Source organism: Enhydra lutris, unplaced genomic scaffold (genome assembly GCF_002288905.1).
Source record: "Enhydra lutris kenyoni isolate GAN:26980312 unplaced genomic scaffold, ASM228890v2 scaffoldscaffold13, whole genome shotgun sequence".
In the NCBI taxonomy this organism is placed as follows: Eukaryota; Metazoa; Chordata; class Mammalia; order Carnivora; family Mustelidae; genus Enhydra; species Enhydra lutris.
This window is the reverse complement of record NW_019154097.1, coordinates 51,567,146-51,589,663: the sequence shown is the minus strand read 5'-3', so window position 1 is coordinate 51,589,663 and position 22,518 is coordinate 51,567,146. Positions and strand designations below refer to the sequence as shown.

General features: G+C 45.4%; 1 protein-coding gene across 2 annotated transcripts; it reads left to right on the top strand.

Moving 5' to 3' along the window:
* Positions 1-2,649: 2,649 nt before the first annotated feature.
* Positions 2,650-21,677, top strand: LOC111145778 (KDEL endoplasmic reticulum protein retention receptor 2). Of its 2 annotated transcripts, XM_022500976.1 has the most exons (5): positions 2,656-2,845; positions 13,059-13,159; positions 16,770-16,928; positions 17,934-18,186; positions 19,587-21,677. In XM_022500976.1, the coding sequence occupies exons 1-5, from the start codon at positions 2,755-2,757 to the stop codon at positions 19,619-19,621; spliced, it is 639 nt and encodes a 212-aa protein (XP_022356684.1). In that variant the 5' UTR covers positions 2,656-2,754; the 3' UTR covers positions 19,622-21,677. The 2 variants fall into 2 exon arrangements, with proteins under 2 accessions (XP_022356685.1, XP_022356684.1); XM_022500977.1 differs by lacking the exon at positions 17,934-18,186 and having other exon boundaries at positions 2,650-2,845.
* Positions 21,678-22,518: the final 841 nt, after the last annotated feature.

Sequence of the window (22,518 nt, the reverse complement as noted above, 5' to 3'; positions counted from 1 at the left end):
AAGGAAGGAGTGCCTGGGTGGCTTAGCCAGTTGGGTGTTGGGCTCTTGGTTTCTGCTAGGGTCATGATCTCAGGGTCATGAGATCGAGCCCCATGTAGGACTCCATGTTCAATAAGGAGTCTCCTTAAGACTGTCTCACTCTCTCCTTTTGCCCCTCCCCCTGCTCACTCTCTCTTTCTAAAAATCAATCAATAAATAAATCTTAAAAAAAAGAAGAAGAAGAAGAGGGATGCCTGGGTGGCGCAGTGGGTTGGGCTTCTGCCTTTGGCTCAGATCATGAACTCAGGGTCCTGGGATCGGGCCCCGAATCGGGCTCTCTGCTCTGCGGGGAGCCTGCTTCTCCCTCCTCTGCCTGCCTCTCTGCCTGCTTGTGATCTCTCTTTGTCTGTGTCAAATAAATAAATAAAATCTTAAAAAAAAAAAAGAATTCTCAGGGGAGGGATGCCTGGGTGGCTCAGCCTATTGAGCATCGAACTCTTGGTCTCGGCTCAGGTCATGATCTCAGAGTCCTGGGATCAAGCCTGCATGGGGCTCTGGGTTCAGTGGGGAGTCTGCTTCAGGATTCTCTCTCTCCCTCCCCCCCTCCCTCTGTGCCTCCTCCCCAACTCAATAAATAAATAAATCTTAAAAAAAAATTCTCAGGGAGACTTGTTTTTTGTTTTGTTTTGTTTTGCTCCCTTCACCCAAACCCAAGGCTAAAAGAAGCCCTTCACCCTCTGTGATTTCCACCCTGGTGTACCCACCGAGGGTCCCAATTCTTGAGGGCCCTACTTTATATGCAGATCTCCAACCCTAACCCTCTCCCGTATTGTACAGACTTTTTCTCTTGTGTCCCTCTGAGCCCAGAACCATCAACACAAGCCTCCAGGGCTGATTCTAGATCCAGGCCTTCTTTTCTTCTCTGGATTCTTGCTCTTTTCTCATTCTGGTTTTTGCAATATTTTACCTTTCTTCCAGCTCAGCTGTGTTGGGTAGGTCTCTCCCCATATCCTGACCTCCCTAGGAGGGTAGCTGGAGTCCTCACAGAGCAGCCCAGGCATCCCAGAAACACATTTCCCAAGAGAGGGGACAGGGAAATTGCCAGTTCCCTTGAAAGCCAGGTCCTGAGCCAGAACAGCATCCCTTCTGTTTCATTCTATGAATTAACTTGAGTCTCAGGAGCATCCCAGAACCAGGCAGAGGAGGACTCCAGAGCACACACCTACCAGGAGGTGTAGTTACAGAGGGTTACCACACGAGGTCGCTCTCCCCGGTATCTTGTCAGTGCGGAGGCTCTGCCCAGCTCTGGACCCCATCTGCTGAAATCCCTGTCCTGCAGCTGCCAGCCTCCCACCTGTCAGGGCTGGTCCTGAGAGGAGCACGTGTTGCCTGGTGCGGAGAGGACTTTGCATGGCCTTCCAGCTCCAGGGAATGCTAGTTCTTGGGGGAGGGTGGGGAATGGGCCATTGCTGCAGGCTCAAAAGTTTTAGGGTAGCCCTGGGAGCTAGACATGGTCGAGGCCTCTGCTCATATATCTATGTACCTGGATTCCAGGTGTTTTCAACCAAGGCCCTACCTTTGACATAACAGACTCATTTTGGTTGGGCAAGTTAAAGTTTTCATAACTGAATATCTCCTTTCTGCTAGGGGCTGTCTGTGCTCCACCCCCCAATGGGGTAGCCACCTCCAGCCAGCTCCAAATCCCACATTCTAATCACCGCTTTCTGGCACCCCTCCCTGTTCCAACTGTCGCGGGATGGGTTCTCCAGAAGCAGCCACTGCCAAGACAGGTCGAGGAATGACAGGAAATCTATACCTGTGGAAGGAAGAAGGAGAAACAGGACAGGGCATGGAGAAGCCAAATGGTCACACAGGCCCAGCAAAGCTCCGGCCACAGGATGGGAGTTCTGGACTAAGTGTTGTCTGCTAGAATGTCCCAAGTGAACTGGCCAAGCCTTTACCTCCAGCTCACTCAGTCACCGGAAGCAGATATGGGTTGCCCCATGGAAGGGGTGACCTTGGATGAGGTGCCCCCCCAATAGGTGAGATCAGCCTAGAAGACACTGACTGCCGGATCTTGACCACACTTCCTACACCTGGGCAGCAAGCTCTTTCTTGCAAGTGTATCTGAGATGCGGAGTGGTGGCGGGGCGGGGAGAGGGGGGGCGCACATCTCTGTGAGAGAGAAACAAGTTGTGCAGAATAGAGGGCCAGAAGCTGGTCTGCAAAAAAATCCTTGCAGCCAGTAAAATTGTGAAAGGGTAAGTGAGTTCTCTGTGTCAAAATGGAAATTCTCTCCTGCGTGAATAGGTGCAATTATCCAGCTTATACAATTATGGACACATGACTCATTTTCCTCTTACACTTTTTCATCCAGTAAGCCTACAGAGCTCTTAAGATGGGGTGCGGGGGAAAATCTCTCACAAGGGAGTGTCATTTCAAAAATTAAAGGAAATCGCTGGCACCCGAGGGGAAGCCGGAAACCGGCAGGGGGAAGTTGGGGAGGGGTCGGGGTCCTGCGGAGGGAGTCCCTGAGCCGTCACTTCAGACCGGGGCTACGCTGGGCGCGTCCCCTTTAAGGGGCGGGGCAGGGGCGGGGCCTGGCAGCGGCCTCCCCTCTCCCAGACTACCCCGCGCGCGCCGGCAGTTCGGCCACGTCCCTGGCCACGTCGCGCCCGCTCTCGCCATTATCGCCGCTTCCTCTCAGGGGCCGACGCTGCCGCCGCCGCCGCCTGAGCTGCCGAGCCCCGGGCCGCCGCGCCGACCGCTGCCGCCATGAACATCTTCCGGCTGACGGGGGACCTGTCCCACCTGGCGGCCATCGTCATCCTGCTGCTGAAGATCTGGAAGACGCGCTCTTGCGCCGGTGAGCGGCGGGCCAGGTCCTGGAGAGGCTCGGGCGCCAGGCCGGGTCGCCCCGCGGAGCCGCGGACGTCGGCCGCCCCACGGCCCGCGGGCCTGCGGCGCCCGACACACCCCCTCGGCTGGCCCGGCGGGGGGTCGGCCCGGGCGTGGGGCGGGAGGACCCTGCCCTGCGGCCCCTCGGGGTGGGCGCGCAGGCCGGGAGGGGTGTCGCGGCGCTGGGCCCCGCTGGGCGCTGGGTGGGCTCCCGAACTTGAGCTGTCGGGGCGGGGGAGGCGCCAGCCGGAATACGCGGGACCCCATTCAGTCTGAAAAGTTTGGATGGGGCGGGGGCCGGGGGAGTCCGGCAGGCTCGCCCCGGTGCCCTCGGCTCTGATGGGCTTAGCTCCGCGCGCCTGGGCGCCGGGGCGCCTGGGCGGCGGGTCCGGAGGTGCTGGGAGCCCGCGAATCAATGGGACGGGAGGGAGGAGGATGGGCAGGACCGCGGCCCGCTCGGCCTGACGTGGCAGCCAGGCCAGCCCGGGAGGTGGAGCGGGAGCGGGAGGTCACCCCGCTCGCTACCCTGCCTCTTCAAGGACTGGCCTTTGGGTTAGGGTGTCGCGTCAGGTCTGACCCTAGAGTTCTGTGGGCTTCACCCCAGCTCTGGGGTTCATGATCACGGCCGCCGCGGGAGGAAGTGTGAGGAGGTTCCTAAGTGAATTTCTTGGGGACCGTCAGTGCTGCTTTGAAAAACGAACTAGTTAGTTGAACTCCTAAGTGCCTCCAGCTAATAACGGGTTCTCTTAAATCTGCGGCTCCGGGGCTCGCCGAGGTCTCATGTGGTCTCCTGTAATTCCTCACTCCACGTCACCAGTGAGTTGGCGACTCCCTCCTCTGGAGTACACATTTCATGCATGCATTGCTGGGAGGCAGTGGGACAAATCTTTCCCATATAACAACTGTGAAGTTTTACATTTCATTAACCGTAAAAATTTCGGAGGGGCAATTTTTTAGATGATTTCTTGAAATGCAGTGTCCTCTTTAAACTTCTTTTTGATGCCATGTTCGAGAGCTTAATTTTTGCAGAGGCAGTAAAAGATGGATGGATCTACCTAGGTGGCAGAGATCCCATTTCCCTGATCAGTTTCTAAAGATTTCCATATCTAGAGTAACACCCCACATCACTGACTGCTGTCTTTAGGACTCACCTATCTCCCCAGAACGTACCTGAGATCGAGGAAGTAAGCAAAAACAAGAGACCTTTGAGCAGTCAAAATGGATGTTCCAAAGTCCATGTACTGAACCCGGTGTTGTCTGGCTTGGGGATGATCTATCATTTTGTACACATTCTGAGAGATTCAGTCCTAAGTTTTCCAATTATAGAAAAGTAATTGTGGCAACTGTGACAGCTGATGATTAAGTGCTTGCTGTGTGCTAGGTAGTGCACTAAATGCTTTACGTAGCTTTTTCCACCTAGTCTTTAAAATGATCTTAAGAGCTAGGTGCTATTGTCCCCATTCTGTGGAGGAGGGAACTGAGCCTGAAAGGAGATGGGGAAATTAGTGGTAGAGCCAGGATTGAAACACAAGCAATCTAATCACAGTTAAGGATTTTGAATCAGTATCTATTTTGGCCAAAGTAATTTTAGTTTAAACTCTGATGCCAGACTAGTAGTTTAGGTCATCTTTTTCATTACACTCAGGAAATGTGCCCACCGCCATGTGCTTTATTGAGATATAATTGACATATAACATTGTATTAGTTTTAGGTGTACAACATAATGATTTGATATATGTATATGTTGTGAAATGATCACCACAGTGAGTTAACATCCATCACCACACATAGTTAGCCATTTTTTTTCTTGTGATGAGAACTTTAAAGATCTATTCTCTACCCAACTTTCAAATATGTAATATCGTGTTACTGACTATAGTCATCCTGCTATACATGACATCCCCAGGACTTAATTTATTATATAACTGGAAGTATGTACCTTTTTTACCCATTTCGTCCACCCTCACTCAGAAAATGTTACTTTTGTCCTGATTTTTGCTCCATAATTTTTGTATGAGTATCTTCATTTTCTTTTGTGTATTTCTCAGAATCCTGTTCTCTGTCAAGTCCTTAAGTATTGAAGCATGCTGTGTCTTAAACAGGTATCTAAACTAAGATATTGGGGGAGAAGCTAGTATACCTCCACGTATAAAATTCTTAAGGGAACCTTGAGTAATGCGGAGAAAGTGAGAGGGTTTGCTGTTTCGTTTATTTTATTTTATTTTATTTTTTAAGATTTTATTTATTTATTTGACAGAGAGAGATCACAAGTAGGCAGAGAGAGAGAGAGAGGAGGGAGTTAGGCTCCCTGCCAAGCAGAGAGCCCAATGCGGGACTCGATCCCAGGACTCTGGGATCACGACCCGAGCCGAAGGCAGAGGCTTAACCCACTGAGCCACCCAGGCGCCCTTGTTTTGTTTATTTTTTTATATTCACTATCTTCATTTGAGAGATTTAGGAGCATTTAGGAAAACAGAAAATACTTCAGCCAAAATAGTAAGGAAGGTAGGTATGTTTGTCAAGATGGGTTGTGTGTTTGTCAAGTATCCCAACAGTTAACCTGTAGCACTTATTAAACTATTCTCTTTGTCAGATTTAGGATCATTTTAGTTCTTATACATGAGATTTCCTGGCCTTTTAGAAATCAAAATCACCGAGATCATTTATTCATAATTAAATGCTAAATTTGATTGGCTGCTTTGTTTTTCCATTCTAAATTATGAAAGTTGTTTAGAGGCTTTTGAAAGAGTAAGAATTCGATATGAGTTTCTCAAATAACTGGAATAAGAGACTTGTACGTTCAGGTTGTGTTTCTCACTTTGACAATACTGGTATTAGGGTTCATTTTAGGATTTGGGCACCTGTTTTGAACATCCCTGCAGCCGGAACCATGGGGCTTTTTTCCCTTAGGGTAAGGGATGAGGCAGATTAGTGAGGAAGCTGCAGATTCTGTTTTCCTGACCATCTGATTTGAGGATGGCCACCTTAAAGGGCCTGTTTTAATGTGAGGACAGGAGAGCTGATCTTGGTTTAGCTCTTTGTCTGCTGTTGTCATTACAAAGGGGTGCCCAGTTGAAGTGTGACTTTCTCAGATCCCTGAACTGTTGCTGCAGCTGGATCCACAGAACGTTCAAGTTATCACTTTGTCCTTGTCCTAAACACTGACCTGGATAGCCTTGGGAGAACAAGCCTTGGTATGTAGATGAAGAACTTCTAGCAACATTTTTCTGTAGGCTGGCTGATAGTTATTAATAGTGCTGTATCTATTGTGTTTAAATTACTAGTGGAGTCCTTTTGAGATCCGTCACTCCCAGGCGCCCTCTCCTAGTCTCTCCCCTCCTTTGCTTTGATTGTTGTTAGGTGTTGTTATGTTGGTTTTGTCGTAGACTTTTTATCCTTCCAAACATGACAGGAACATCCAGCGTCCCCTCCATTTCTCATAATTGGACAGCATATAATTTTGAATACAAAATCTCATCTTTTATTGAGGTCAGGAAGCTATTGTATCACATTCCCAGCTCACTCTTTGTAGCAGCTGTCTCCTCTGTTCTTTTGAGTGCCAGTCTGTTGGCTAATCATTGCTCTCGAACATCTGTTGGCCACCCATTGTGTGCAAAGCACTAGGATTGCAATTCAGAGAAGCACCTTGTAGCTAGCAAAGTCTCTGGTTTGAAGAAAGTTGTAATTTACTTGAAATAATAAGACATATATAAAAAGATGAACATAAAGGGTATTAAATGTAGGCAGTAAATCCTGTGGATGTGAAGTGGCTAGAAGGATCCCAGGGAAGGCTCCCATGACTTCCCAGCAAGGTGTATGTAAGACCTCTGTGAAGAAAAGTCTGAAACTTTGTTAATGGACATAGAAGATGACCTGAACATATCTTTATAACCGTGGTTCTGAATAGGACCAGATAGGCTGGTAAGGAGGCAAGATGATTCATCTCCCCAAATTAACTTACTGATTCAGAATGTCATCAAAGTTAAAAGACAGTAAACTGAGAGAAGTAATCTGCAATATATCTAAGCAACGAAAAAGCTCACATACATAAGACACATAATATACATAACACACATAATAAAATACTCCTACAAATTAAAAAAAAAGAAAGGATAGGAAAATGGGCAAAGTTGGCAGTTCACAGAAGAATAGCAAAAAGCCCATTAAGGGGATGCCTGGGTGGCTCAGTTGGTTAAGCCGCTGCCTTCGGCTCAGGTCATGATCCCAGGGTCCTGGGATCGAGTCCCGCATTGGGCTCCTTGCTCGGCAGGGAGCCTGCTTCTCTCGCTGCCTCTGCCTGCCTCTGTGCCTGCTTGTGTGTACTCTCTCTCTCTCTCTCTCTGACGAATAAATAAAATCTTTAAAAAAAAAAAAAAAAAAAAGGCCCATTAAGTGTGAATGCCCAGGCTCACTATAGTTAGGAACTCTGATGGTAAAACAGCAATGCATACCATTGTTTCCTTACTGGGTGAAAAAAGAAGAGGTTAACTATCTATAAGTTAACTATCTGTAAGTATAAAGATGTTCCTTGTACCTAAATAACTATAGAACACTGTTTATAGATAAAAGGATGTTTGTGTAGTATTCATAAAAACAAAATTGCAAACAACCCAAATGTCCGTTAATGGAGCGGTTGCACAAATGTGGTATGATTGCACTGTGGGAACACTGTGCAGCTATTAACAAGAAGGAACTGGAAGTGTTAACAGGGGAAGATAAATCTGAGAGGTTAAGATAAAAAAGCAAATTATAGGGGCCTACCTGGATGGCTCAGCTGGTTAAGCATCTGCCTTTGGCTCAGGACATGATCCCAGGGTCCTGGGATCAATCCCTGGATCAGTCTCCCTGCTCAGCAGGGAGGCTGCTTCTCCCTCTCCCTCTGCTGCTCCCCCTGCTTGTGCTCTCTTGCTCTCTCACTCTCTCTCTCAAATAAAATGTTCGTTTTTTTTTTTTTTAAAGCAAGTTGTAAAGCAAAAGATTCTATGACCCCATTTTAACGGGTAAATGTATATGCAGGTGCAGATACAAATACATATAGAAAAGGAGCTTTTTTTAAAAGATTTTATTTATTTATTTGATAGAGTAGGGGGAGTGGCAGACAGAGGGAGAGGAAGAAGAAGCAGGCTCTCCATTGAGCGGGGAGCCCGATGTGGGGCTCTGTTCCAGGACCCTGGGATCATGACCTGAGCCAAAGGAAGCCTCTTAACTGACTGAGCCACCCTGGCTTTTGAAAAGCCTGGAAAGTTTCATTTAAAATGGAGGTGGGAGGGATGTCAAAAGGTCCTTTTGTGTTTTTTTCCATATATTTTAGCCCAGTTGGAATTTTTAATTAAATAGCATGGATTTCTTTGAAAACAAGAAAAAACAGTGAAACAGTACCTAGTAAGAACTGTCATTTATCAAACATTTCCATTGTGGCAGGTATAGTATAGAGCACTTTTTCTTTAACAGTCCCACAAAGTTGTCATAATTTGTTCCCATCAGACAGATGCAGAAAGTGAGGTTGTGGGTGGGGCGCAATGTATGTAATGGGCCCAGGCTTACTGTGTGTGTGTTCAGGGGCTGAGCTTAAACCCAGTCTGTCTGGCTCCAGAGCCTCTCTTTTCCTAAGTCACAAGAGCTGTGTTATAAGTCAGCTCCTGACTCTTAGGCTTCTGGTTCCAGGCACCGTTAGTAGTCTTTTTTTTTTTTTTTTTAAAGATTTTATTTATTTATTTGACAGACAGAGATCACAAGTAGGCAGAGAGGCAGGCAGAGAGAGAGGAGAGAGGAGGAAGCAGGCTCCCTGCTGAGTAGAGAGCCCGACACGGGCTTGGTCCCAGGACCCTGGGATCATGACCTGAGTGGAAGGCAGAGGCTTTAACCCACTGAGCCCCCCACGCGGCCCCTGTTAATGGTCTTTACGAGAGTATCCACGTCCTTAGGGACAGTGGGTTGGAGTATGGCGCCCGGGGCCCTTGTTGAATGCCGCCCGGTTGACAGTGCCGACTGTCCTGGCGGTCTGGCTTGCAGAACTTGCTTGCAGCCCCGCTGTTACTAGGACAAAAACAAGTTGTGAAAGGCTTTTCTCTTTGGTCGGGGGTTCTGTTCTGTAAACCCCTGGAGATAAAAGAAATGCAACTTTCAAACTGCAGCATGATGTAAAGTAATACACACTGTAGTGTATAGTTGTAGGATTGTATTAAACCTAACTTGGCCCAATGGGAAATGACAGAAATGGTGTTGGGTTTAATGACTGATTTCCATTTAAAATGGTATACTCATTAATATAAATATTTGGTGCATTTGGTATTGGGATGGCCATTTCAGAAACATTTAGAATGAGTATTCTTTTTTTTTTTTTTTTAAGATTTTATTTATTTATTTGACAGAGAGAGAGAGAGAGAGAGAGTACAAGTAGGCAGAGCGGCAGGCAGAAGGAAAGGGAGAAGCAGGCTTCCTGCTGAATGGGGAGCCCGATGTGGGACTCAATCTCAGGACCCTGGGATCATGACCTGAGCCGAAGGCAGCTGCTTAACCGACTGAGCGACCTAGAATGAATATTCTTTTTTTTTTTTTTTTTAAGATTTTATTTATTTATTTGACACAGAGAGAGAGAGATCACAAGTAGGCAGAGAGGCAGGCAGAGAGAGGTGGGGGTCGGGGAAGCAGGCTCCCTGCTGAGCAGAGGGCCCGATGTGGGGCCCAATCCCAGGACCCTGAGATCATGACCTGAACCAGAGACAGAGGCTCAACCCACGGAGCCACCTAGGCGCCCCTAGAATGAATATTCTTGATGGCTTGCTAACTGCCGGCCTTCACATGCTTTGGTCCCAAACAGGGAGAAAGTGACTAGGTTCTCTCCCGGAAAGAGATTCCTGCCCCTGCCCTCTCTGGCCTCAGCTGGGATCTCTGCCATCTGTGAAGACAGGACAATTTTTCTGTCTTAAAGGAAGAAATTGCTGCTTCCTGATCGGGATTCCAGACCGGGAAGACTAGCGTAGAGCTGTATAAGCGCACTTAGATTTCCAGCATGGCAGGTCCTGTGTGGATTCTGCACCATGAGACAAGCTACAGGCCACTTACTGCCTGTCTCTCGCTCCTCTCCTGCTCAGGGGACTCTCCCACCCTCTGGTTGGCAGTAAATTAGGGCAGAGCCCAAAGACCATTGCCTATTTACGGTCATAGGGACACAGTATGACTTAGATACTCTTTGGAAATGTTATCCCAAAATACCACAAAATGAGAATTTACCTCATGACATGAAAATAAAATGAATTCTCTTTTTTCCTTTTTTTTGGGGACCATTTGTTCATTCATTCGGCAAATATTTTCTTAGCCCTGCTGTGTGTCAGGCCCAGAGCTGAGCACAGAGAATACAAAATGCGTTAAGACATGACCCTAGCCTTTGGAGATCTGTGTCTGTCGTGAAAAAAGTGGGAAGACAGGCAACCAGATAATCGCAGTGTATTTTGTAAGACCAAACTAGGAGCTAGGGCAGCAGCTGGTGGGAAGTCCCCATTATGTACTTGCTGGATGAATAAACATCACCAAGGGGGAGGTGTCTTCAAAGATGACTTCCCCGAGAAAGTGGTGTGTGAGTTGGGTCTCAAAGGGAGTGGTAAAAGCGATACGATAGTCCTGGGTTTGTAGTCTAAGAATGCTGAAAATGAGGAAAAATCGCAAATCTGTATGGCTTCCGAAGTTCCATTAGAATAAAGCCTTTATAACAGATTTGCCTGTATGTATTCTATAATTTTTTTTATTTAAAATACCGGAGGGGCGCCTGGGTGGCTCAGTGGTTAAATCCTCTGCCTTCGGCTCAGGTCATGATCTCAGGGTCCTGGGTCTCAGGGTCCTGCATCGGGCTCTCTGCTCAGCAGGGAGCCTGCCTCCTCCTCCTTTCTCTCTCTGCCTGCCTCTCTGCCTACTTGTGATCTGTCTGTCCAAAAAAAAAAAAAAAAAAAAAATCTTTAAAATACCGGAGGGGTGCCTGGGTGGCTCAGTGGCTTAAAGCCTCTGCCTTGGGCTCAGGTCATGGTCCCGGAGTCCTGGAATTGAGCCCTGCATTGGGCTCTTTGCTTCTCCCTCTCTTTGCCTGCCTCTCTGCCTACTTGTGATCCCTGTCAAATAAATAAATAAAATCTTTGAAAAATAATAATAAAAAAATAAAATATTGGAAAGAACCAGATGGGAAAGGAACTGGGAATTTTTCTCTCAAAGCTTCAACAAATACCACATGTGAATTGCATGCTCCCTGTCCTTTTCCCCTTCATCTCATCTCTCTCTCTCTCCCATGTCTCTATGTGCCTGGCAGCCTCATTGTTCTCCTTTGGAACACTGATCTCTGATAAGAAAAAAAGCTCCCCATTACTGGGGAAAACTAAAAGGAGCAAACTGTCTGTATCTCCACCTTTGAAATTGGTTACTATTGATTGATCCAGAAGGAGAGAGTCAACTTTTTCTTCAGGTTTTGTTTAGGTATTTTTGTGAATAGACGAGAACTGCAATTATTCATATGTAGGAAGTAACATTCTTGGGGCGCCTGGGTGGCTCAGTGGGTTAAACCTCTGCCTACGGCTCAGGTCATGATCTCAGGGTCCTGGGATCAGAGCCCTGCATTGTGCTCTCTGCTCAGCAGGGAGCCTGCTTCCCCTGTCTCTCTCTGCCTGCCTCTCTGCCTACTTGTGATCTCTCTTTCTCTGTCAAATAAACAAATAAAATCTTAAAAAAAAAAAAGAAAGAAAGAAAAGAAAGTAACGTTCTTGTATCCCGGCTTTTAGTTTCAACAAGCCACAAAATTATGTTGTAAAATATCATTTAAAAACAGTGTAATTTCCACATTCTGTAAGACTGTTGCTAATAATTTGGTGCAGCAACATTTCTGCAAAATACATGCTTACTGAAATGTTTAATGGTGTGAAGTTTGCAACATAGAGGAAGGTGGGTGGATTCTGACTGGGTAGTCAGATTCTGTTTCCTTCATAAATTTGCTCAATTGTCATCTGAAACCCATAGTTCACATCCTTTGTCACAAAAATATTTGGCCAAATATAGATGTCAGAAAAGCTGACTACACACACTACGTGACCTTCGACACTTCCGCAGATGATCTCCACGTGCTGCAACAGTGCTCTGGAGGAGGGCTGGTGGTTGGAGGTGGGAGCAGATTTAAGGTGGTTGTTGTTGGGGTGGGGTTTTGGTGGTGGTGGTTGTTTTTCTGTTTTTTGTTTTTGGTTTTTTGGTTTTTGTTTTTTTTTAAAGACTGCTGCTTCTGAGGACTGTCATAGTAGGTTCCCACCCTCTTGTTGCCGTGGCATCCAGAGCAACATTGTTATGGCTGTGATGAATCTAAGAGATGGAGTTTTTAAAAATCTTAACCTGTCCAAGAAATGCACCTTTACAAAATAAGTTACCTTGGGAGGCCATACCACTGCTCTAGGGAGTGACGTTACCGCGTTACTGCTCACTGTTACTACTGCTCACTGTTACGGGCGCAGTGTTCCTCACTGGGTTCCTTATCTCCGTGATCAGATGAGACCCCAAGGCCGTGAAGGTTTGTCGTCTTGAGAGACATTGTTGTAAAGTGGAAAGAAAGATGCTAAAGCTAGCAAGCAAGTTAGTATCAGCAGAAGGAGTAAAATTATTCTTACCTAAAATATATATTTGGAAAATACAGCATTCAGAGGCACTTGGGGGGGCTCAGTCTGTGAGCGTCCAAACTCTTGATTTTGGTTCAGGGCATGATGGTGTCGTGAGATCGAACCCGGTGTCGGGGCAGAGTCTGCTTGGACCCTCTCCCTCTGCTCCTCCCCCATTTGCACTCTCTCTTTCTTTCAAATAAATAAATAAATAAATAAATAAATAAATAAATAAATAAATAAATAAATAAAATCTTTTAAAAAGGAAAGAAAAATACTCATTTGAACAGTACATCCTGGCGTATTGGTGTTGGCATGATCGAGGCAAGTCCCCCAGCGTGATGAGACTGCAGGGTTCTTAGAGCCTCCCCCAAGGAGCATGTTCAAGAATGTAAAGCGAAAGGAAAACGACGGCTGTCCTCATTTATGAAGTCATCCCAGATAGCAGCCTCTGACCCTGGAGCCCGCTTTCCATATCTGCACTTCCTGTAGTGTTCTCTGCGGGAAGGGTTCAGCTTCTCTAAGAGAGGCTTTTCTAATACTTTCCTTTTGTTTCCTTAGGTATTTCTGGAAAAAGCCAGCTTCTCTTTGCACTGGTCTTCACAACTCGTTACCTGGACCTTTTTACTTCATTTATTTCATTGTATAATACATCTATGAAGGTATGGTATGGCATCCAATTGGAATGCATTTTATCCATAATTCGTGGGCCTGTGGGAACTATTAAGTTTGTGTCAGTTGTGTACTTAGACATCTTCTAGAATAATGTCTAAACATGCTGTTCTCGACCTAAGCACTTTTAGGCCACCTTGTACATAGAAGTGGGAAGAGCGTTATCATTAAGCGCATTTTCTGTTTCAGAGGAGTATCTGTTTAATTAAAGTGCTTTGCAGTTAGAGATTTTTTAACCTTAAGTTCCTTGAGTATGATAAACTTCTAAAGCTCTTGATAACCCTGTAAGAAAGAGGGATAACTATTATGTTTTCAAGCCGTGCGAAATTACAGACTCCCTGGGAGACCCAGCAGGGTGGCTCAGCATGAGGAATGAAAGCTGGGGCTCCTCGCTGCAGTACCTCGTTTCGCTGTTGTGGGAGGGGCATATGTAGGCTTCTACTTCTTTTCTTTCTTTTCCTGCGAATTCCATGTCCTGTAAACTTCTTTGTGTGCCATCTTTGTTACTCCTTCCATGCCTAAATAACAGCTGTACCATAACTTGTTTAACGTGTCTCTAAAACCTTTTAGCTTGTCCTAAGCGTTAGTATCCGTGGCTTCGGTGTCCTTCTGTTTTTTCAGAATCCACATGAAAACCTATAGTTACTAAAACGCAGGGTGTTTGCGTACCACCTCACATCTTGTGGACCCGAGGGGGCGCATGCTTCCCGCTCGCCGAGGCCTCGGTTTCGCACGGTCCTTGAACTAATACTGAGCACCCAAAGCGCCGGGCACTTCCCTAGCGCTGAGGACGGGGCCGCAAACAAGCAGAAGACTTTGTGTCTGGCTGGGGAGAGTAGACTGATCATCCCAGTACTCAGTGGGTGACGGCAGTTTGCGATGGGTGCCGGGAGGGGGGAGTATGGCACTCTCAGAGCATGAAAGAAAGGCATCTCCTTTCTTTCATTCATTCGTTCTGCACAGCTTTCTGAGCACCCGCGTGCGGGGCGGTGCTGTAGGCACTGGATTATTGTAGGCCCGCTGAGGGTGTCACGTTTAACCTGAGGCCTCTTGGTGTTGTACTTACAAAGCATTTTTTATAAGCACAGGTCAGAGTAGACAAAGCCATATTTGGGTCTGTGGTCTTTACTGAGAAACAGACTTGAGTTACCCAGAATCATTTCATTCTTCATCACTAAGTGACCGGAGCCTCGTGTCCAGGAAATAATGAGCCTGCTTAACACGGATAGGTCCCTGCTTGCTGTCCAGGCAAGTTAAAACTGCCAGTATTACAAGCATGTGAGCAAGAACCTCCTCCGTGGCCCTCAGGATACTTGGCTTCCAGAAGAATCCTTCTTGTGGTTCTGGTTTTCCAGCATGTCCTGAAAATCTGAGGAGTGAGAGCCAAATTTTATGTCCTCATTGCTTTGACTTTAAATGCCAAGCACAGGGAGAGGGGGAAAGCAGCTGCTTACTCCCGTGGTCGCCTAAGCCTTTATGGACAGAATCTTGGCCGGCCATGTTCCAGGCGCTGGGGAGGGACCCCTGGCTATATCGCATGCCTTGGCTGCTTGTTGTGCTGGAAGAGACTCTGTGTAAATGTATATGTATTTTATTGATACATGTAGATTATATGTTATTTTATTCATATCCATGTATACATATATTTGTATGTTGAGAGAACTCTAACAATATAAGGTGTTAATGTCAATTTTTTTTTTTTTTTGTAGTTTGAGTATGACCAACAACTTTAATACCTTGCCAACTATTTATTTGCAAATATAACTCCATGATGAGGTGCTAGGGATAGTTTAGTATCTTTACTTTGTTTTTAAGCATAGGAGGGCTTGATGATTGCTCTCATTTTCCTGATAAGTCATTGGCCTAGACGTCTTCATTAAGTTTCATTAAGTTTCAATAACTTTTCTGAAGGAGTAGTACCGGGTAGCTCGACTAATATCCCACTTGTTTCCGTTCAGAGACTCAAACGGCCCTTTGGTTCTTGGGCCTAAAATTCTGCATTCTGAAAATTGCTGTAATTTCAGAATAACAGACTTTTCCTTTGGGTCACGTGACTATATGGTGTTTGACCTTTTGAATATGAAAGAACATAACTTGACTGTAAGCCTTTGAACACTGCACTGCTATGTGAGCTCCCTTGTAGGTGGCAGTGTTTGACAAGTTATCCCTTACTTTTGGTTTTGCTTTTGGTATGCTGCCAGACAAAATTTCATAGAATGATCTTAATGTTCTGTATTAAAGTAACACAGTGTAGGTAAAACTGATCATTGTAAAGTTAAACGTGAGTTACATTGTGTCTTTTCTTTAGAAAAGCAGGAGCTAGTGGCGCCTGGGTGGCTCAGTCGGTTAAGCCTCCAACCCTTGGTTTCAGCTCAGGTCATGATCTCATGGGTTGTGAGATTTACTCCCCACTTGTTGAAGTGTCTGCTGGAGATCCTCTCTCTCTGCCCCTCCCCTCACTCTTTCTTGCTCTCCCTCCCTCTCTCTCAAATAAATAAATACATCTTAGAAAAGAAAAGGGGCACCTGGGTGGCTCTGTCCTTAAGCTTCTACCTTCGGATCAGGTCATGATCCCAGGGTCCTGGGATGGAGCCCCATCATTGGGCTCCCTGCTCGGAGGGAAGCCTGCTTCTCCCTCTCCCACTCCCCTTGCTTGTGTTCCCTCTCTCACTGTCTGCCTCTGTCAAATAAAAAGGAGAAGAAAAGCGCTGGCTAAGAAATACCCTCATGCCGGAGGGAAGTGTACTGGTTTTGAACTCCACTGAACTTGGTGGTTTTTTTTCCCTAACCTGCTATCTAATAGTTGTTTTTTTGTTTGTTTTTTGTTGTTGTTGTTGTTTTTTAAGTGAGATTAAAAATACATTCTTTGGCAGTTTCTTATAAAGTTAAAGGTACACTTTTAACATATGATCCAGCAATCCCATTCCCAGGTACTTACCCAAGAGAAATGAAAAGTTCAGTTCATACAAATGCGTGGGCATAAAGGTTCATAGCAGCTTTTTCCGCTGTTCCCCAAGCTGACAGCAATTCCAGCCCACCTGTCCGAAGCTAGTGTGTGGACGAACACACTGTGGTTCACCTGCACAGTGCAGTCCTCCTTTCACTGCTGTAAAAAGGAACCAGTCATTAATACACGCAATGATGTGGTTGCATCGAGAATGCATTATGGTACTTGAAAGAAGCCGGTCTTACAGGGACATACTGTAGGATTCCATTTATTTGGTATTCTGGAAAAGGCAAAAACTGCAGGGACCAGGAATATATCAGTTATCCAAAAAGGAAAAAAAAAAAAAAGGAGAAGATCAGTTATCTCCAGAGGTGGGGCCTCGGGGAATGGCTTGACTACAGAGGGGCAGCATGAGGGAGGTTTCTGGTGGGAGGGTCAAGTGATAGGACTATTCCGTGTCTTGATTGTGGTGGTGGTTATATGACTAGTAGAACTATGTACTCCCAGAAGTGAACTTTATTGTATTTAAATTTTGAAATAAAGAAGCTAAGGAAAAAGATCTTGCTTTTGTGAACATGTGGATGCTGTAGAAAGCCAAGGCCGTTGGAGCCGTTGTAAAGTAAGGATGACCTGTGCTTTTCTTCTGTCCTTAGCTCATCTACATTGCCTGCTCCTATGCCACAGTGTACCTGATCTACATGAAATTTAAGGCGACCTATGACGGAAATCATGATACCTTCCGAGTGGAGTTTCTGGTGGTCCCTGTGGGAGGCCTCTCCTTCCTGGTCAATCATGATTTCTCTCCTCTGGAGGTTAGTTGAGAGGTTATTTAGGGAAACACTTGGGCTTGCAGGTAATGTGGGTGGTTCTGGTTTGTTTGGTTTCGCGATTTGGCAAGCTTCTGGTGCAGCATACACTATTTGGTGTAAATAAATCACAGACAGGCATTAAGCCCCCAGCTCTTTGGGCATCTGCTGACAGATTATTGCTGGATTCTCCTCCAGAGAATAAACCGACTTCTGTGGTAGCAAACACAGTGCCTTGCCCATCCCAGTGCTTGAAGAACATGGTCTTCTCTGCAGTCAGACCCAACTTTGTTTCTTCTTCACCTAGGGCTGTTGCACATTGATAACTGTGTGCCAATTCCCTAAGCAGTGTTGCTATATAGCAGGTGTGGAGGAAAAGTGGTTTGTGCGGTGCCCTGCACTCCTGGGTGCCTCGCCCTTCCCTTAGCGTCCTGGGGAAACTGCTGCTCATGGATTCAGAATGTTCCCAGGGCTACCTGCAAAGCTTTCTGTCGTCCGTGTGAATCACGTTGGGCAGAATGTTTGCATAATTACAGTTCGCATTACTTATCCCTTTGATTTAACCACACCAGAAAAGCCCAAAGACTAAGAAAGATGGTGGAAATATTGAGATAGTCTGTGAAGGAGACCAGCTGATAAGGAAAAGCAGCAGTGGGAGCATAGAAGGCCCTGTCAGCCTCGTGCCCCCTGACAGAGAGTACCCTGGATTCGGAGTGGAACAAGCTTACCCTGGAGAAACACATAGGTAGATTCACAGAAAATTGTACCGGGAAGGAAATGTTGGAGAGATGGGTCACGAAGAGTCACGGAGGCAGAGGTGTCCGGGTCACCTAGCTTGTCATTGGGAATGTGCCTCTTTAGTGTCACTCCCGTTTCTGAGATTTATTCTGTTTCGTACTCCGTTGTGCAGACTCCTCGCTCTTCGTGCTGCTCCACAGTAAAGCGGGAGTATTTCCTTTGAGCTCGTGGTGGGTGCTAGGTGCCGACTGAAGCCTCTGGTCTCTCTTGCAGATTTTGTGGACCTTCTCCATCTACCTGGAGTCCGTGGCTATCCTTCCTCAGCTGTTCATGATCAGCAAGACAGGGGAAGCGGAGACCATCACCACCCACTACCTGTTCTTCCTGGGCCTCTACCGCGCCCTCTATCTCGTCAACTGGATCTGGCGCTTCTACTTCGAGGGCTTCTTCGACCTCATTGCTGTGGTGGCCGGCGTTGTCCAGACTATTCTATACTGCGACTTCTTCTACCTGTACATAACAAAAGGTACCCCGGGCTGCCTCCTCCCTGCTTTGTTCCCACAGCCCCATGTTTCTAGGAGCTCCCTGGCCCAGCATGGTCCTAGTCTGGCACTACCTCATCAAGCACAGCTGGTTTCAGAAAAACATTTCCAAAAAAACACAGGGTTTTCAGCTTTTTTTCTTTTCTGTAGCTTTATTGTTTTTCTGTAATAGCACATTTTGATTATAAGAAATTTAATCTGCTTTTATAATTCAGAAAACAATCACCTGAAACCCTGCCACTCAGAGATGATCGTAGTTAATGTTTCGATAAACGTAATTCCAGATAGGTCTATGCATATATGTGTGTGTATGTGCATATGCACAGACACGTGAGTTCAACTACACATGCTGTTCTATAATCTGTTTTCCCCTATTCACAGTTTTTCAAGTCAGTAGATAGAAATCTACATAGTTTTCAATAGTCATAGAATATTTCATTATGTATATTATATCATAATTTACTTACTCAGCCCCTTGTTTATGGGTATTCAGGCTGTTACTGATTTTCTGCTATTAAAATCCAGTGCTTGGGGCTCCTGGGTGGCTCAGTTGGTTAAGCATCCAGCTCTTGATTTCAGCTCAGGTCACGATCTCAGGGTCATAAGATTGAGCCCCGGGTCGGGCTCTGCGCTGAGCGTGCAGCCTGCTTAAGATTCTCTCTCTCCCTCTGCCCCCACCCCCCAGCTTGCGCACACTCACTCTCTCTCAAAAAACAAAAACACAACAAAAACGGTGCTTAGATGAGTATCCTTGTGTATGTATATTTTCACTTTTATATGAATATAGGACATGCAGATGCCACAAAAATTTGATGAAAACTGTGGTCCTCATTTTTTAAAAAAAGGCGTATTAATGCATGTACACACAAATGTATGCCTATAGTTTTAGGGGATTCAGGAGCCCCTGTAACCCAACCACAGACTCAGGCTAAGAACCCTTGCTATACAGTATAGTTCCTCATGGTAGAATTGGTACCTACAGGGGGATATATATTTTCTCTCTTTTTTAACATCCCAAATTTCATAGACCTCTGTACGTATTAACAGTTATATTTTACTATATGTTGATTAGGGGAGAAAGTAATGAGAAGAAAATGTGAATTTAGTGACAGTTTCAGTCAAATTTGTGTTTCTTAAATTCAATTGCTGTGACATCAAGGCACATGAAGAAAATTCCAGTATATGAGTACGTGACATACTCATAGTTCAGGGGGCTTTTTTTATTGACACCAAAATCCAATAACTTTTGGTGCCAAAGACTTTCCTTGTGCCTTATTCTGTAGTGTCGTGAGTGTGACAGACCTCTAGGAACAGGAAGAAGGAAATGATCAGCTTGTCAAGACCAGTAACCTTTTGTTTTCTCTTCTTCTCTTTAAAATTCTAGTACTCAAGGGAAAGAAACTCAGTCTGCCAGCGTAAGTGCCAAAGACCGTCACCAGCATCTGTCCTTCAGGGTGCTCGGACAGAATTCTTACCACAGCAAAGGCACAAGATGCTTGATAACGGAAAATCAGAAACTTAACTCTTTCGTTGCAGATAGTGATCAGTGGCTCTGTAAGAACCCAGAGGAAAAGAACCAGAAGGTTTCTGTTTAATGCATCTTGCCTTATCTTTTTTTATTACTATGTACAAAGATTTTTTTACACAAAGAAACTTAATGCTGTATTAATAAATTCAGTGTGTAGCTTCAATTGGGGTAGTTCCAAAAGTGAAGATTTTGTGAGGAATAAGTGCAAACTTTTTTTTTTTTTTTAATTCTTTGAAACTCTTGATTCTTTGTGTCTGCAATGAAATTGTCCTCCTTGACAGTTGGTAGATTATATATTCTTCCATCTATCAAATTTGCATTCCACTATATTTATTTTTTGCCAAAAGATGAGTTATATTTGTTTGAAATCTGAGACACTATGTTCAATCTGGTCTATCTTCGTTCACATCTCTTCCCACCGAATGTGGAAATCCTTCCCTGGACGTCACAACACTACATGGAAGGCCGGTAAGGATGACTCACAAGCTTATGGTTTTCATTACCAAAATTTTCAGATCCTGAATGTAGATGGAGTCTCGTTTAAGAGTCACCAAAGGTGCCTGCCCCACTCTCTTGCTTAGAAGAGTGACTTTGAGATTGTTCCAGGGGTGTCCGAGAACTTGGGGGGCAGGGCTTCTGGGCCGCTTGCCGTCTAAATGTGGGGTGTGAGGGATATTAATGATCAGGTTGGATATAGGACTCTACTCCTCTGAGGACTGGAACACAAGTTAGTCACCTATCACTTGAATTAATAGTTCCGAAAGATGACTACAGCCATGTCCCTGCTCAGATTCAGAAGGGTTTTTGTATCACTTTCACGTGGTAAAATGATTTACATTTTTTTCTTAATTGGCAGCAACCAATTGCCATTCCTTATACTCTCTGATTTTTGTTTTGTTTTTACTGAGCTCTTGCATGATTTGTCTTGTGTTACCATCCTGAATAAACATTTTACTAAATGTAGAATAAATTGTCTTTTTTTTTTTTTTTTTTTTTTTTTTAATATGTGAATTAGGCTGTTGGAACATCCTATGTCAGGATGATTTTTTTTTTTCATTTTTCAATTGGCAACAGAAGCTCTATATGGGGCCGTAAACGTCTATTGTCCACAAATTAATCTAAAACTTTCTGTATTTTGAGGGAAAATTAGAATTTTTCCTCCTGATTTTGCCATTTTATTGATTTGCTACATTTTTTTGATTTGTGCAAAAGCATATGACTTTGTTTTTATGTGATGCACCCTAAATGTTAAAGTGTTGAATACTAATAGTGCTTACTACAAGAAGGATGTAGTATTTTTGCTTGCTGCATTAAAATATCTTGTGGAAGAAGGGAGCTAGATGGGTTTTATTTTTATCTAGTGTGTCTCTTAACATCTTTCTAAATTGGCAGTGTGACTGCATAGTTGAACCTCTTGTCTCGATCTCTCACCACCCCCCACCTCATGGTTGTCCTTTTGTGTATCTGTATCTTCCCAGCATTCTCGTCTCGGTTTAGTTTCTGTTTTCATCCTCCTTAAAAGATTCTTAGATCGTGGAGAAAGGGTGGGAAATCTCAGCATAGTGGAGCAGACTGTGACCCACACTGGAGGCGGGGTGGGGGCTCACAAGGTTTCTGTGCATGTAAATTAAACATGAGCTGGGATCATTGTGGGAGAGTACAATGCAGATGACAAGGATCTGGGACCTCAGCAGGCTGCCTGACTTTGGAAGTATCAGTGTCTTCTCTAGTCATTCTGCCCATGTAAAAGTGAAACTGGCTAAGGTGTTACCACCATTCTGTGGCCAACCAGGGTGACATCTTAATAAACTGGGTGGCCGAGTGGGATTGCGGGACTGGGGCAGCGTCCTCACACACATAGAAAACAAAGGCCTTGTATGATGCGCCTTACAAAGCACTGTTTCAAAGTTCCTTTCACTTCTCCAATAAAGGTTGTCAGGTAATGAATATTTTTTATCCAGCTGTTTTATTCGTGTGAATTTTTTTTAATGAAAGCATGAAGAGAAGGAAAGTTCTATTAACTGGACTAAGTTGGGGGCTTACAGACACCAATCCACTCCCCCATCCGGTTCAATCCATGTCAGAGTAACGTTTCCTGCTTCCTTACAAGCTGGTCAAGAGAGGAGTAGGTAGGGAAATAGGGGGCCGGGGGGAGGTTGGGGAGAAAAGGTTGCAGGTGGAACGGAAAAGATCCTGCCCAGCCTTTCCAGAGATGCCACTAGGTTGGACGACTTTCTGGAAAGGTCAAGCAAAGATTTTTGTTGCAAAAGAAATCGTGAGGGGCACCTGGGTGGCTCAGTTGTTAAGTGTCTGCCTTTGGCTTGAGTCATGATCCCAGGGTCCTGGGATCGAGCCCCGCATCCGGCTCTATGCTCAGTGGGAGGCCTGCTTCTCCCTTTCCCACTCCCCTTGCTTGTGTTCCCTCTTTGTGTCTCTCTGTCAAATAAATAATTTTAAGAAAATAGAAATCGTGAGTGAGTGGTGGGAACCCTGAGTAAGGAAGGCATAATCTTTGGGGTCACTCCTCACACCCTAGCTCCGTGACCCTAGATTTTTTTTTTTAAAGATTTTATTTATTTATTTGACAGAGATCACAAGTAGGCAGAGAAGCAGGCAGAGAGAGATAGGAGGAAGTAGACTCTCTGCTGAGCAGAGAGCCCAATGCGGGGCTCGATCCCAGAACCCTGGAATCACAACCCGAGCCAAAGGCAGAGGCTTTAACCCACTGAGCCACCCAGGTGCCCCTTCGTGACCCTGGATTTAACATGAGTCTCTATCTCCCTCAGTT

Coding starts and splice junctions, on each gene's coding strand:
- LOC111145778 (XM_022500976.1), top strand. CDS start 2,755: ATGAACATCTTCCGGCTGACGGGGGACCTGTCCCACCTGGCGGCCATC. Junction 16,929..17,933: donor ATGATTTCTCTCCTCTGGAG/GTTAGTTGAGAG, acceptor TCTCTCTTGCAG/ATTTTGTGGACCTTCTCCAT. Junction 18,187..19,586: donor CTACCTGTACATAACAAAAG/GTACCCCGGGCT, acceptor TTAAAATTCTAG/TACTCAAGGGAAAGAAACTC.